General features: G+C 36.2%; 1 protein-coding gene across 3 annotated transcripts in view; it reads right to left on the bottom strand.

The window, feature by feature from the left end:
- The window catches only part of EPSTI1 (epithelial stromal interaction 1), a 52606-nt gene extending 38276 nt beyond the window's left edge, over positions 1 to 14330 (bottom strand). For all 3 annotated transcript variants that reach the window (XM_072410223.1, XM_072410229.1, XM_072410236.1), the window contains exons 1-4: positions 14060 to 14330; positions 12128 to 12186; positions 5012 to 5095; positions 3753 to 3826 (exon numbers count right to left, since the gene is read on the bottom strand). In XM_072410223.1, the coding sequence (XP_072266324.1) occupies positions 3753 to 3826; positions 5012 to 5095; positions 12128 to 12186; positions 14060 to 14259 (417 nt within the window). In that variant the 5' untranslated portion in view covers positions 14260 to 14330. The remainder of the gene's footprint in view (positions 1 to 3752; positions 3827 to 5011; positions 5096 to 12127; positions 12187 to 14059) is intronic.
- Positions 14331 to 14882: the final 552 nt, after the last annotated feature.

The raw sequence follows: 14882 nt of genomic DNA, 5'->3' as shown, positions 1-14882 counted from the left end.
CACACACACACACACACACACACACACACACACACTACTATGTGTAGTGTCTACTTCAGTCACCAATGTCTAAAGTTTATTGTAAGCTTATCCATATATGGCTCAAGAATGTATTCCATTTGTATTTGATGGAAAAAAAAATCAATAAACATACAAAATAAAAAAAAGCATTCCAGCCTATATATATTATAAGTTATCAGTTCCTGTTAAACTATTTAATGTATTAAAAACAAATGGGTAAAAGAAACCTGGAGGATTTTATTTATTATAGGTATACTATGGTTGTATTGCATCAAAATGAGTTCATCGTAAAAGATACTGTTTATTGAACAGATTGCATATAAATAAAAAATATCTGACATGAAACAATAAAAACATTATATACATAACATACTGCAAAACATCAATGATCTTCAATCAATACAATATGCTTTCACCAGAGGCTCTCTAATTTGTTCAACTGCCAAAAAGTAATTAAGGCCAACCCTGAGAGATGATGGTATAATGTAAATAATACAGGAGGCAGAGAAACCGAGATGCCATATAACTCGTTCCACAGTATGGTGATATCTGAATCACCAGGAGTTGATCAGAAACGTATGTTAGTCACAGATCACAAATGATAACAACATGTCACATCAGGTCACTGAATACTATGGCACAATAGAAGTCACAGGATCACATAGGGGTAATATGGCTCATAGCATAAATCAATTGTAAACTTTTGTGAACAAGTGCCAGTCAAAACTAAACTGTGCCAATTAGGTGATAAGGCATTATGCTGTAATATTTGTATTATACACTGTACATAATTAATGCAGAGTGGCATGTTCTTAAAGTGGAACTATAGTTCCACTTACAGAATTTGCATCTGGATTTATGGAAGAACAGCATTCATCAGTATAGCAGGGGGGCAAGTGGAACATTACATTACTGAAGATAAAGGTGAAGTTCAGTTTTATTATCCCTAACAAGATGGCCAACAGTTCTGGCGTAACAGCCCTTGGTTTCTACTTATTATTAGTAGCCAATCAGTTTGGTTCCAAGTCACATAATCACATCGCCAGCTACATATAAAACATTGTATAAAATCCATAAAAATTAAAGGTAAATGTTATTTAGGTAAATGCTTCTAAATGTAGGGTATCTACAGATAAAGTGCCCCTGTTCATGAAAAGGTAATACTTTATATAACATAATTTGTAAAATCCCAACTACCATTAGTTGCAATCTCCTCAACATGAATATTATATTCAGAACATGTTGTTCATGTTCATTACAAAGAAATTAAAAGCTTGTAAGAAAAGTAAAATTTCAGTATTAAACACAAACAAAGGTGATGTGACAACAGTATTAACCGCCTGCATTACTATTCTGGCTGTTCACTTGTGATTACACAATATATCTCTGCAGTACACAGATTTAATAACCTGCTTGTTCATTAAAGAGAATACAAAATATTTTCCAAGGCAAAAATGTGTCCCTCATGTCATTTGTGTTTGTAATTTGAACATGTCAGATGCATTGATTTGTGTTACTGTGTTGTCATAAGCAACCTTTCAGACTCCTAATTGAATTTGCTGGCACTAATATCAGTCAAAGGTTCTTTAAAAAAGAAGTCTAATGCACAGTTTGGGTATGGTGTAATTATTGATGGCAAGTATTGTTGTCTTTTTTACATTTGAGCTTTTACAGTTTTACATGAAGCACAATGGAGAAAAAGAATAAAAGCTTTATTTCTTTAATGCAGGGTACACTGAATATAACTTAGGTTACAAAAGTTGCTACTTGCGTATTAAAGCTCCCTGGGACATTTACAAGGAGTCTGACCATATGTGAAGGTGTGAGAGCCTGCTATTCATGGCCGCCTAAGGTTTTGAGGTGTCAAAAGTTACTGTATTTTTGGCTTCATAAGACGCACTTTTCTCACCCCAAAAGTAGGGGAACATGTCTCTGCGTCTTATGGAGCGAATATTGCTGCACAGCCAGCCCCAGCTGAAGTTCCTTTAGCAGCCATGGGGTAGCAGAAGTTACAGCTGCACCACGTGTGTATTTGTGTGACGGCCAGCTCTGTCCTTCCAGTGCAATTCAGCAGCAACACAGAGGACATGGTCAGCAAGACAGAGGAGCCCAGCTTGCAGAGCCCAGTCACCGCTCACAGCCCTGAAACCGGACAGGTAATGACACCAAACACACAGGACAGGTAATGACACCGCACACACAGGACAGGGTGACACAAATGTGTCATGGAGGGGAGAGGAGACATTCATGGGGCTGCTCAGTGCAGGGGGCAAAGCCTACACAGGAGGGGCCGTAACGATAGGACATACTCCGCGTAGGAGGGTAGAGAACTGCATAATATAATACTGGTTTAGTTTTTTGTTTCTTGTTTTCCTCCTCTAAACCTAGGTGTGTCTTATGGTCAGGTGCATCTTGTAGTGCGAAAAATATTAATTTGAAGTGTTAGGAAAGACTGACTTTAGGACAGGAGTCTATGAGAAACCTGTGCAATGGGGAAGCATTGTTAGTGAAAAAGGATTTGAAATTCTGACAGTATTTGTTTTGCTGTTTTCGCCTTCCTGTTTGCTTGGCACTTCATGTTTTGTAAGGGCAGCACAGGGACAGGGAAGTGGTAAAATCTCCCCAATACGGACACAAGAAAAAAACTATTAAAGAAAATATAACTATCACTAAAAAAATGAAAACAAATCTGGAGCTAGAACTATACTTTAAGGTTAGGATGGGGTTGAGGGTTAAAGTTGAACTTTAGTGTTACCTTCAGTCTTGTACAGTTCTTACAGCCTCCTCTCCGGGACTGAAATATTTTACTGATTTTAATGCACACTAGGAGCTTCTTACAGTGTGCACAAGAAACTGTAGCAAGTCACACACCTCATTTGGTTGAAGACCGAGCATTATTTAGATTTTTAATCTCCAGGTTTACTGTCCCTGTGAGGGTAGGATTAGGCACTCTGGTTACTTTCACGTTAAGCGTTATGGAAGGGTCAAGGACACGTGGGTATACTTTTAAATTTATGCATTACAAAAAGCCCCTCAGAGATAACTAGCAGTGCCAGAAACCAGGGTGCCACACAATGGGGTCTATTTATAAAGCAGCGAATCTGACATTCATTGAAACGTTCCATGGTGGAGAACCTTCTAGGTCCATATGTTTCAATGACAGTAATGACTCCTGAATGACTCTTGCATACTTTATGTATTACCATCTATCATCAACCCACCTTTTGATATGCACATAATGAGTTTTAAAACATTTTCATCAACTTAAACTTTACTCCTTTACTCTAGCATATGTAATTGTAATTTTAAAACATTTATTAGACTCCGAGTGGACATATTTATTGATACTAACAATCAGGGATGAGCGAGCAAGATTTTAAAACTCGATCTCTCTGCGAATTGGGCCGTTCTTGCTTACCGAACATGTAAGCAGGAATGGCCTGTGTAAATTCGGCCGTCGAGATTGAAAATTTTGGGACCTGCAAGAGCAATTAGGGGAGCAGAGCTGACAGCTCCACTCCCCTGATTGCTCTTGCAGCCCTGTAGTATGTGAGCACAGCCACGGTACTCACACTGACAGGAAGAGTACTGCTGCTGCCCTCATGAATGCAGCCGTGGGAATCCTCCTGTGCGATCCCCAGGCACTAGAGGTTAAATGAGAAATTTTCGCGAGAATGTCAGAGGCATTCTTGCTCATCCCTACTAACAATGAATAACTTTTTTTAATTTACCTTTTTTTGATATTTCGACTGTGAATGTGTTAGTTGTTGTTGCTGTCTTGCTTTTTCCTGGGATGTTTGTCCTCCTTTAGTGCAAAAAAATATGAAAAAGGTAAAACAGGCTTCAATTTTGTGTTAAATGACAAAAGCATTGGAATTAGAAAAAAATGTCATTATTAATTAACTCAAAAGCCTGAAAACACAAAGTTTTTTGAACAGGAATGCCTAGGCGTGAATTAGCCAATAAATGTATGAGTTTCTATGTACTGAGTTGTAACTAAAGCAAGTGTTTTACTGTACTATTTATCCAAATTATCACTAACTGCAAATTAATTCTAAAATTTGCCCATTATTCATATATCTTTTACCCCCCAGCTACACTGAGGCCAGCTGACATACTCTTCAGATTTTCTAAAATTAGGATAGAAAGGGGCTGCACACCTCTGAACTTTTGATATGGGAATACTAGTTTAACTGACTAGCTCTGGTGGGAGGTGGAACGGCATTATCATCACAGTAAAATAAATATACACATAAAAAAAAATGAATCCTGCCAGCATTCACCATGCATGATAAGGTATGTGTGTTTGTCTGTGTGCACAATTTCAGAACCATGGTTAGCAACCATCAGCATGTTAATAAATTGACAAATTCATTCAAATTATACTTGACTCTGCTGAAACCTATGTTTCACATATCCACAAGTACAGCTTTCTCTTACTAGGGCGCTGGAAGAAGACTGAGTAGCAGAAATGATCTGAAAAGTGAGATCAGGTGCTTGTTACCAATCTTCAGCATGAGTTTCTATTGTTACCACTAAGAGTCACTTTAAAGTCAAACACCATTTTCTCCCCTACCAGGCAAGTATTGGTCATGTATATATATATATATATACACATATTGTCTGATGTTGATGTTGTCATTGCTGTTCCCCATTCCATTACATTGTGAGTAGGGTGTGCAGTGCTGGCTTCTCCTCAGGAATACTGAGTGTCATTCAACAGGACTGCTTAAAGAACTGCATTTCGTTTCTTTTTAAACCTACTGGGGTATTTAAAAAATAATTACCTATTTTGGCTTTAACTCCAAACTGTCTTCTTTAATCAATGCATTACATAGTACTAAAATTTCATGGTATGATGATAAAAGAAAGAAATAAGAAAAAACAAGAGAAGAAAAGGTAGATCAGGAAAAGATAATAGTTATGATTAAGGAGCAGAGGGGAACAAAGGGAAGTCAGAAAGTGAAGGAAAACAAAGGAATAAACTCACCTAGTTTTTGGGGGGTGAGATTTATTTGTCCAGGCTTCCGAGATTCCAAAAAAAGTTTATACTCCTCTTCTTCTTTCTTAGCCACTACAATACAACAGTAATATTTACAAACCCTCATCATGTTTTAGCAATTGCAGATTGGTGAATTAACATTATAAAATTATCCTGGTAGCTTTGTAGGCCACAGCAAGCAATTTAGGAAAATAGTGTCTCTTATAAATCTACATATGCAATTCAATGTTTTCATATGAGCTGTGTTGTTGTGCTTAGTCAAAAAGATAAATTAAATTTGATGTAAACATTAATGTATGCATTTTTTTCACTATTTTCCATAAATCTTTTGGGGTAAAGGAATTTAGAGACTGCTTTAAAGTTTGTTTCAGTCTCATATCTATTTCTTGGGTACCCCCAGCTTGACTGGCAGTGCCTCCAGGTACCAACCCTCAATCTTTGCATGGTAGAAAAGAAAGCTCTATGAAAGCTCTATGAAAGGTATGGGCAGCACAGTGGCTCAGGCATTAGCACTCCAGCCTTTGCAGTGCTAGGTCCCAGGTTCAATTCCCAGCCAGTACATTATCTGCATGGAGTTTGCTGGTTCTGTCTGTGTGGGTTTCCTCCAAAAAAACATGCAGTGAGGTTAATTGGCTTCCCCCTAAAAACTCACTTTAGACTACATTAATGACATATGTCTATGGTAGGGACATTAGATTGTGAGCTCCTTTGAAGGACAGTTAGTGACACCACTATGGACTTTGTACAGCACTGTGTAATATGATTGTGCTATATAAATACTGTGTTATATTAATAAAAAGGTTATTCTAAATTTTAGGCCATGCACAGTGTTAATGACTAAATTACCTTCCTCATGTAACTGTATTTTAGCCTTCTTAGGTCAGAGCACTGTATCTGACCTGAGCATGTCACACCAATAATCTGGCCAATCAATATGTCTGAAGATCCAACTCCCAGAAGAGGAGTGGAAGAAGATAGCGGCGCCCAAGCCATGACAGGTCAATATATATAAAAATTTGCATTTGGACTGGTTTTGTATGTTTGTTTTATTGTAGAAGGGATACTACCTGTAGGAATTCTTTAATAGAGACTGTCATTTTGTCATGAATAGTTCAGACTGACAGAATCTTTTTTAATTAGCACCTGCAATCTGGTGTGAAACTTTAAAAAATAGTTTTTGTGCATGGGTCTGGGGGAGTTGTGAAGCAAAGCAATTACAAGGCTTTATTAAACCTGAACAATTTTTTTAATTATTGCAACTAATTGGAAATTGATGAAAACAAAGGTTTAATTACATAGCTACATAGATTGAATAAGAAACAAATAATATGTATTGGTAATATTATCATTGTGTTATGGAATAATAAATTGTCTATCACGTTCAACCTTCTGTAAATTCTAGCAGTTTTGGCCTTCAAGAAGGCAAACAAAACCTGTGCCCATAATTTGGGTTTAAAGAGGATTAAATAAGATTTAATTAATCCATTGGTGTTCATGCATTTTTATAAATGTATAAATCACAATGATGACACTGTGTGGTAATCAGTTTGGGAGATTAGCATTTACAAATTGCTTGATTCTCTTAATAAAATATGAAAATAGAATTCATAAAACTGTCATGGCCAGAAACATCATTACATCAATATGTCTAGAGTGAGTCATTAATAATTTATATTGTTATTTGTGCATGCCTATATTTTTAAATATATATAAAATTTTTCTAGGTTACATCACTCGTAGTTAATGTCCTGTAATGTGGAATCACAAAGTATAAGAGTGATTGCCCTAATGAACTGAAAATTGAACAATATTCAATATAAGATTGATTAGGATTGGTTCTGGTTTAGCAGTTCTGTGTATTATTGCTATCATTAGTAATGATATGAGTGTTACTTGTGATTTGGTAAATACTTTGCTTTAACAGCAATGTAATAAGGTTGTTTTATTACAATACAATAGACAATATCGCATCTACTTGGTGCATAGCTTAGATCTTTAAAGTGTAAGTTAACTAAAAAATGCAAGCAAATAAGAATTGCGTGTCTTCTTTTCCTAAAAACATCTGCTCTTGCTTCTAACAATATCTTTTAACCTGTACACTGCCTGTTGCACAGTGCTTTGCTAATATTCATGGTATGGCAATATAAACAGACATTTCATCATCTGTGGGCTGCCCAGTGGCTTAAGAGGAAGCATTAATACAGACACAATGACTGTTCTGAATAAATATGTATTATCTATATGTTTTATCCATATTTTGTGTATATGGCAGCATATTCCCTTCATGTAGGCTTTTATATGATCCTTTTTCTGTCTTCTTTACCCACCACCCCCTCACTTTTTTTGATTATCTGCTTGACTAACTGACCTTATATATATAGCCTGTGGCCTAATCTTTTCCAACCACACAACTGCTGATGCTTTTGGATGATCTGCCTGGCCAACTGACCTAACATGTTGGACCTTGGCTTATTCTTTTATGACGGTTGACTCTCTTACAGCCTTGGACCATACACTTGGATCTCTGCCTGTCATGTATGACATGTTCTCCTTGAATCTGGAGTCACCTTCCAGCCCCTAGAACTGATACTCAGGCTGCTTGGGTGAGCAAGAGCCACGGACAAGCTCAGAGAGTTGTAGTAATAATTTTACGACTGGAGTGATGGGACAATGTTACAAGGGAGTTGTACCAATATAAAATACAGGAACGAACAGTGCAACATGCTCCAAATGCATGCACACCTCTCTTTTAAAATTTATGTTAATATACACTTTTGGTAAATACTTGAGTGTTAAATTATGTGGGAGTTATTATAAGATCAATATGAGTCAAAGCGACATGATTCAGCTTGCAGATATTATTAGTAAATGCTGAATTAGGTATGATGAGTTAGGTATTTCTAGAAATGTGTAAAGTAAGTTAAAAGCTGTGATATTGCTATTGTATTATTGCATAGCTGACAGCTGTTTATATACCTATTAAATAAAGTAAAATAATTGCCAATTTTAAATTCTATTTTTTCCTTTATTAGCAACATCAAGCAAATATCAACATTTGTAAAAGTACATATATGTATGTTCTGGATCACACCACATCCCTCCAATTGTGGGAACAAATAAAAATAAAAATCACGGTTCATTAACACAAACAAAAATCTGCACAAATATAATATTATTCTTTAAATAAAATATTATATATACAAATATATATTTTCATTAGCCCATTATGACCATTATGATTATGATTCTGTTTAAGGTGTGTGCTTTCTACAGACAACTTGATAAAAGGTTTTTGCCTACAAGGTTATCACTTTGCTGCATATAAACCAGTGGATGTTTAGTACATGCTGGTTTGCAGCATTCAAGATTTAATGTGGCTCGGATCAGGGGGTTAAGTTCAAGTACTTGCTCCCAGCTGGAGTGCCTACTGCTGTTCTTGAAAGTGAATTTATTGTGATGTCAATACAGAAAAGACAAATCAAGAAAATTCTAGTTTAGATCTTCCACATGCAATGTATTTGCAGTTAATTTCGAATATACCATATACATAAATGAGGACATGTCTACTTGGCAAGATTAAGTAAATAATTTGCAGTGCTCTGCCTGCTGCTTCCAAGGCAGTTGTAATCTTGTACAATAATAAACAGTTGTAAAAAGCAATTTTGTGGTTTGCCTCATTTCAATGTGTAGAAGATTAACACAGAGTATTGGGGGAGTGATACAGTCATTACGCATCAGAGAATGTGTTTCCACAGTATGATCATGTGACTTGGGAGATGCAAATTTATTTGTAATTGTCTGTTTTAAACAGAATGTTATTTTAATGAACAACTCCCTGCATGTTCTCTATAGTGTACTGCTGAGCTTATTTTCAAATGCATGAATAATTCAAATTTTAATGTTTAAGCATTAGGTAAAACAGAAAAAAAGCTTTGTTTGCAGTGTTTTTTTCAAACATTGCAATTTGTTGTAACGAATTCTGGTACCTTTACTTAGAGAGAGCAGATAAATGTAGAAGGGCTAACTCGGGTTAATTTTAGATGGAATTATCCGTCAATTTCAAAAATACCATCTGCCACCCTAGACCAGAAGGAGGTTAACATGGGACATTCCCAAAAAATATGGAGTAAACTACCATGCCCCGATTTGCATCTCCAACACGCTGGATCTGCCTGTAGGTATATCTTTGCCAGAACAGATGGTACTCTATACTATCTCGCCAATATTTTATAGTTTGTTTCTTGGTAAGAATTACTTATTGAGGCCTTATGGCTGAAGTATAGGATGAATTCCAACTGTTATGGAGTAAAAGCAACATTGAGATCTCGTACGCATTTTGTAATGGGACAGAGTGGGCGGCGCAGACTCAGAGGGCCAGAAGCAGTTGGTAAGCACAGGACAATGTCCCACCTAACAGACCTTCCCTAGCACATACTGATTCCAAAACAGATAATGGGCTGGCAAATTGTGCAGGTGAAGGAAGTGAACTCAAAAACGGCTTCTCCACATGTTTAAAGTCTGAAGTAAATATTCAGACTGAAGCGTTTGTATAGTCTTCCACCTCAACCCATCTGTGAAATGTGTGGTCATGAATACTCCCTGATCTCGCCACATAGCTAATAAAGGATCTGCCAGACTCGGTTGGAACCAAGGGGGGCATAAAATGGGTGATAAAGGTGATAGATACATCCGCAACCCCAAAGCTCTAAAATATTTGCATGCAATACAGAACCTAGTACTAATAAAAGGGGTGTTTGAAATTTACCATGTCACTCCTGCTAAAGGAGTTAGAAAGATAACATTCTCCAAGGTTACCCAGGGCTTCAATTTCCCATGTCTGCCCCAATCTATCAGTCTAGCTAAATGAGAAGCCTCATGGTACAGAAACTGGAAGAGCCATGCCCCCTTTAATCTTAGGCAAACAGAAAATTTGTTGTCTGATACAAGGGCCATCCCCCACCCCACCAGACAAAGCAGAGAAACTCCTGCCTGAATCTGTACAACATGTTGCAGGGTAAATAGACTGGTAGTGTTTGTAACAAATACAGTAAGCGAGGCATCACTTTCATTTTAAGGGCATTGCAGCGTCCAAACCAGGAGAATGTAAGTTGTCTCCAGCTGTGTAAATCTCTTCCAATGGAGTTTAGTAAGGGAAGAAAATTCAAGTTAACTGTTAATGAGAGATCTGATGGGATCTGAGTCCCTACACAAGATATAGCAGTGTTAGCCCATTTAAATAGAAAGTGGGGCGATAGGTCTTTGATTAACTCCTGAGATAAGGAAAGGGACAGCGTCTCTGATTTTTGAAGATAGTTGGAAACGGCAAAGTATTCGTGAATTTTTGCTAGCAATTTAGGCAGATAGATCCTAGGTGAAGTGATTTAAAAAAGCAGGTCGTCGGCAAAGGCTGCTACCTTATGTTCCTGCTTCTCTACCTTCATACCCCGGGTATTCGGGTTCTGGAACAGTTCCAGTACTAGTATAAACAGGAGAGGAGACAGGGGACAACCCTGTCCTGAATTTGTACCTTTTAGTGTTTTTAGTGTATCTATATTTAAAATGTATTATTCAACTTTTTTAACATAAATTTTTATTTTTTTAGGCTTTATTGGGTATAAATAGAAACCAAAAAAAAAAATGGAAAAAAGCATTTTCCTGTAACTTTTTCCCAACACAAAGTCACATAATTTGCTAAACCTCATATATTTTATTTAACCCTCAAATCCTCCAAACCCTGCTTGGTAAAATGCTATAGCATTAGGAGATTTTTTTTTCACTTTTACAATACATTGCAACCTACACAGTTTGCTCAAATTGTTATTGTGACATTACAGCAGAACTATAGTTCCACAATGAAAAGTGTAAAGCAGGCTGGATTTTTAATGCAAAAGGGACAGGTGATGTCCTTCCTGCAAAAAAAAAAAAAAAAACTTACCTGCTTGTTTGCACTGTGCTGAATATGTGAAGCTCAGTGTAGGATACCGGGATATGCCAGGTATCCCAGAATCACCTGGGGCCCTCAGGACTGAATAAACTCCCAGGTAAAATAAAGATAAGATCAGACAGTGGGAAGGGGACCAGATATAGATGACAGGACCTGTGATGGAGCGAGCACAGCTGAGTGTAAACAAAAAACTGCAATCGTGTAGGTAATTTACTTTATTACAGAAGGAGCATCACCTCTGCCTTCTTCAATAAAGAAGCTGCCTGGTTGTAATTTGTTTTTTTCTTTGGTTTAGTTCTTTGTCGGTCAGTGTACACCTGATCTAGACCCCCCCCCCCCCCCCAATGCAGCCCTGTCACAATATATCAGTGATCTATTCCTGGCTGCAAACAATCAGCAAAAGAATACCAATAATCATCATAATCCCTGATGACCCTGCAAAGAGAATCTGTTCTGATATCATATCACTTTCCATTTGCACACAATGCAAAATTGCTGTGCATAGTTTATTCTGCTACTTTCTAAGCAATACTACTGATCATTTCAGCTCTTGGGTTTAGGGCTGTACTCTGGCTGTCACAACTCCAAAGAAAAAGGCCAGCAGACACAAAGAAACTTTAGGAATAAGTGTTTTAAATGGTGCTGAGATGAACATCTGCTACTCCAATGCCATTTTGAAACAGAATAGGAAGTTATTCTCACAACACTATTCTTTGTTTCTCAAGACAGGGGAAATTAAAAAGTAAAACAGTGATTTTATGGGCATTCTAACTATTTATTTACATTTTTACATTTTTTTTACGGTTTGTTTATTTATTTTATATTTTTACCTCATGTCCAACATCAGAGTACTGCTTATATTTTCCCAGTACAGTCACAGAGTAAAGGTGGGGCGACGACCTGTATTTGAATGTAAAACTGCAGCAGATAAAGTTCAGGTCCCCTCTAAGTACATGTTAGCACTGAACTGACAGGAATACAAATCCTTTAGTAAGTAAAATAGCTCTAATACATGTATTTATTCTGTGTTTTTAGCTGTGTAAATGTATATTAAAAGTGCACAAATGTAGGCTGCAACACAAGCACAAGTTTCACCCACTTTTACACATACTAAAAATAGTTACTGTATACATATAATAAACTGAAAAACAGATGCTTACTTGTCAGAAGCTTGTCTCTTTTTGTTTGATTTGGTGGAATAGATACATAACTACCATTGCTGCAATATAATAAAAAAAAAACCCAATGTAAATATATACAAAAAACAGCACATTAAAGGAAATGTAAAGTTTAGTATAGTTTATCCTTTACTTGCATTTGTGTCTGTTAATATATGTGTATTTTATTAGTTGGAACTATTATCTTTTTGACTGGTACAACCATGAGGTTCGATGTTGTCTCAAGCTCTGCTAATGTATGTTTCATCCTCATATATATTCTGATTTGTTTTACCTGGGCCAGTTAGCACAGATATTAATAGATGAATTTTTATTTGGCATGGCATAGGAAGGTCAGCAAGAGTGTTATTGATAAAAGCTGGATAACTAGATATTCAGAGCCCAAAACTAGATTTTTTCAGGGATGAAGAAATACATTTTTGGATGTTACAATTTCCATGCTGATACAAATTAACATAGTGTAACTCCTTAAAGTAGACAGTTTTCATACTGTTACTTTGAAGTATGGTATTGACATAAACTTGTTGAAGTTCAATTTATTACAAATTCAGACTAGTTATGGGGCCTACATGTTAATTGATGGAGACCTCTGTTACATGGGTCATGCCATTCCAGCCTGGCCAATTTAGATGGAATCCCGAACCTGGTAGAGAACTGGGAAAAAATGTTGGTGCAGGCGTGAGGAAAGGTGAGTTTAGTTACATAATTGCAAAAAGGCAGGTACATTTCTTTTGTTACAGAAGAGATATAACCTGTCTGATCACAATTTTGTGTACACACTGGCTATAGTGTCATCATTCTTTTTTTGCAGTCAGAGAAACCTGTCAAATCTTAATAAAGGTGACCATACATTGATTATCATTTTTAAAAGTTTAGAAGTTATATTCAATGAAAATATATACAGATAAAAAAATTTACATAAAATATGCAAAAAAATATGTTAAAAAAAACTATTACCTATATTTTTACCCATTATTTGTGGGGTTACCACAAAGAAAATATACTGATCTTAAGGTTAAGGTAGCCTGAAAAGTGTAATCTTATAAATGAATGCATATTTTTAACCTTGTAAAAATGTTTCTGTCATGACTCATGCGTGTAAAGCTGCATACACACGTCTAATAAATATCGTTGGAAACGAATGACGAACGACCGATTGGCCAAAAATCGTTCTAAATAAAAGTGACCAACGATACCAACGAGCGAGGATTGTCGTAGGAAATGAACGACCGGCACAGCAGATCTGATTGGCCAACGATCGCTCACTATCTATTGTGTGTACGGTCGTTCAGTGATCGTGCATGTTTTTGCAATACACTTTCTCCTTTACATGTCACTTCCTGCATCGTTCAAACGATTGTATCTAGTGTGTGTACATTATTGGTGGATTATATTTGAAGGATCGTATTGGTCCAGCATGTACAGAATTGTACACAATACAATTTTTTAAGTATAATCGTGCATAATCGTTGATTGGTCGTAATCGTTCGTTTTCTAATGATAATTTTTGGAAGTGTGTACCTAGTTTAGGATTACATGGAACACAGACAACCAGGAGGAGTTAAGCACAGCCAATGTTCCTTATTTAGCTAATCTGCACGCTGACAATTCACTGAAGAAATGAAACTGAAACTCTAGATGACTCAGAGAAATGAAACTAAACAAAAATATTATACTATTTCAATGCTAAATACAATAACTATTGACATTTGTACTGTACACAAAAAAAAGTTAAGATGTTGTTACAATGATACAGGTACAGGTAAAAGGTAAAACATAAATATTTTGAATAATAAAATAATATACATAATGTAATTAATACATAAAATTTGATAAATCATTACATTTTTATGCAAATATATTATATATTTGAACTTGCTTATGAATAAAAGATAAAAAAGAAGTATAACTTACTACTGGGGTTCTCGAGATGCCTGTTGGTTTGACCCCTGTGTGGGATTGATTTGCCCATGGTCTGAGTCCTGTTGTTGTTCATGGTCATCTCCCATTCTTTCAGTGTTGAAACCTCTACCATAGGGTTGTCTGCTGTAAGGACCAGACTGAAAACTTTGCCCGTTAGTACCAGTTCCAAAACCTGAGTTTTGTCCATACATATTGCTAAGTGGTTTATGCAGTTTGCCTCTACAGACAGTATGTGTAGCTATTCACAGCAGCTCTGCTTAGGATTTCATACCACACCCATAACCTTTATACACAAAACAAGAGGAGGATCTTCAGCATTCTTAAGGGAGGTTTAAATGAGGAACTAAAGGTACTTTTCGCAACAGGGGAATTTATCTTACTGTACTTACTTACTTTATTAAAGGGAGATTTACCAAAGTTAAAAAAATACTTATGTATTAAATAATACATATATAATGTTATATACACTGTAATATAATGTAATAATCACAATACATGTCTGCCTAAGAGCATACAAAACAAACATGACAACTATTAGACAGGTCTGACATATCTAAAATATATCTAAAGCCAATATTGTTTTTGATTTTAGATAAACTAGAGGAAGGTTATACCTAGTATAACCAAGTAACTAAGTAACTAAGCAGCAGGAGGTCTGGGAATTCCAAATTTTTCTCTTTATTATAATGAATTACACTTGGTTAGGATTTTTGATTGGTGTCAGCATAAGGGGATCAAACAATAGGTTATTTAGTAAAATCCCACTGCACTCCTAGCCCTGGTTGCCCATTTCAAATCACCCAGAGCTTAAACT

The sequence above is a fragment of the Pyxicephalus adspersus genome, chromosome 1, assembly GCF_032062135.1.
Source record: "Pyxicephalus adspersus chromosome 1, UCB_Pads_2.0, whole genome shotgun sequence".
In the NCBI taxonomy this organism is placed as follows: domain Eukaryota; kingdom Metazoa; phylum Chordata; class Amphibia; order Anura; family Pyxicephalidae; genus Pyxicephalus; species Pyxicephalus adspersus.
This window is presented reverse-complemented; position numbering and strand designations above follow the sequence as displayed.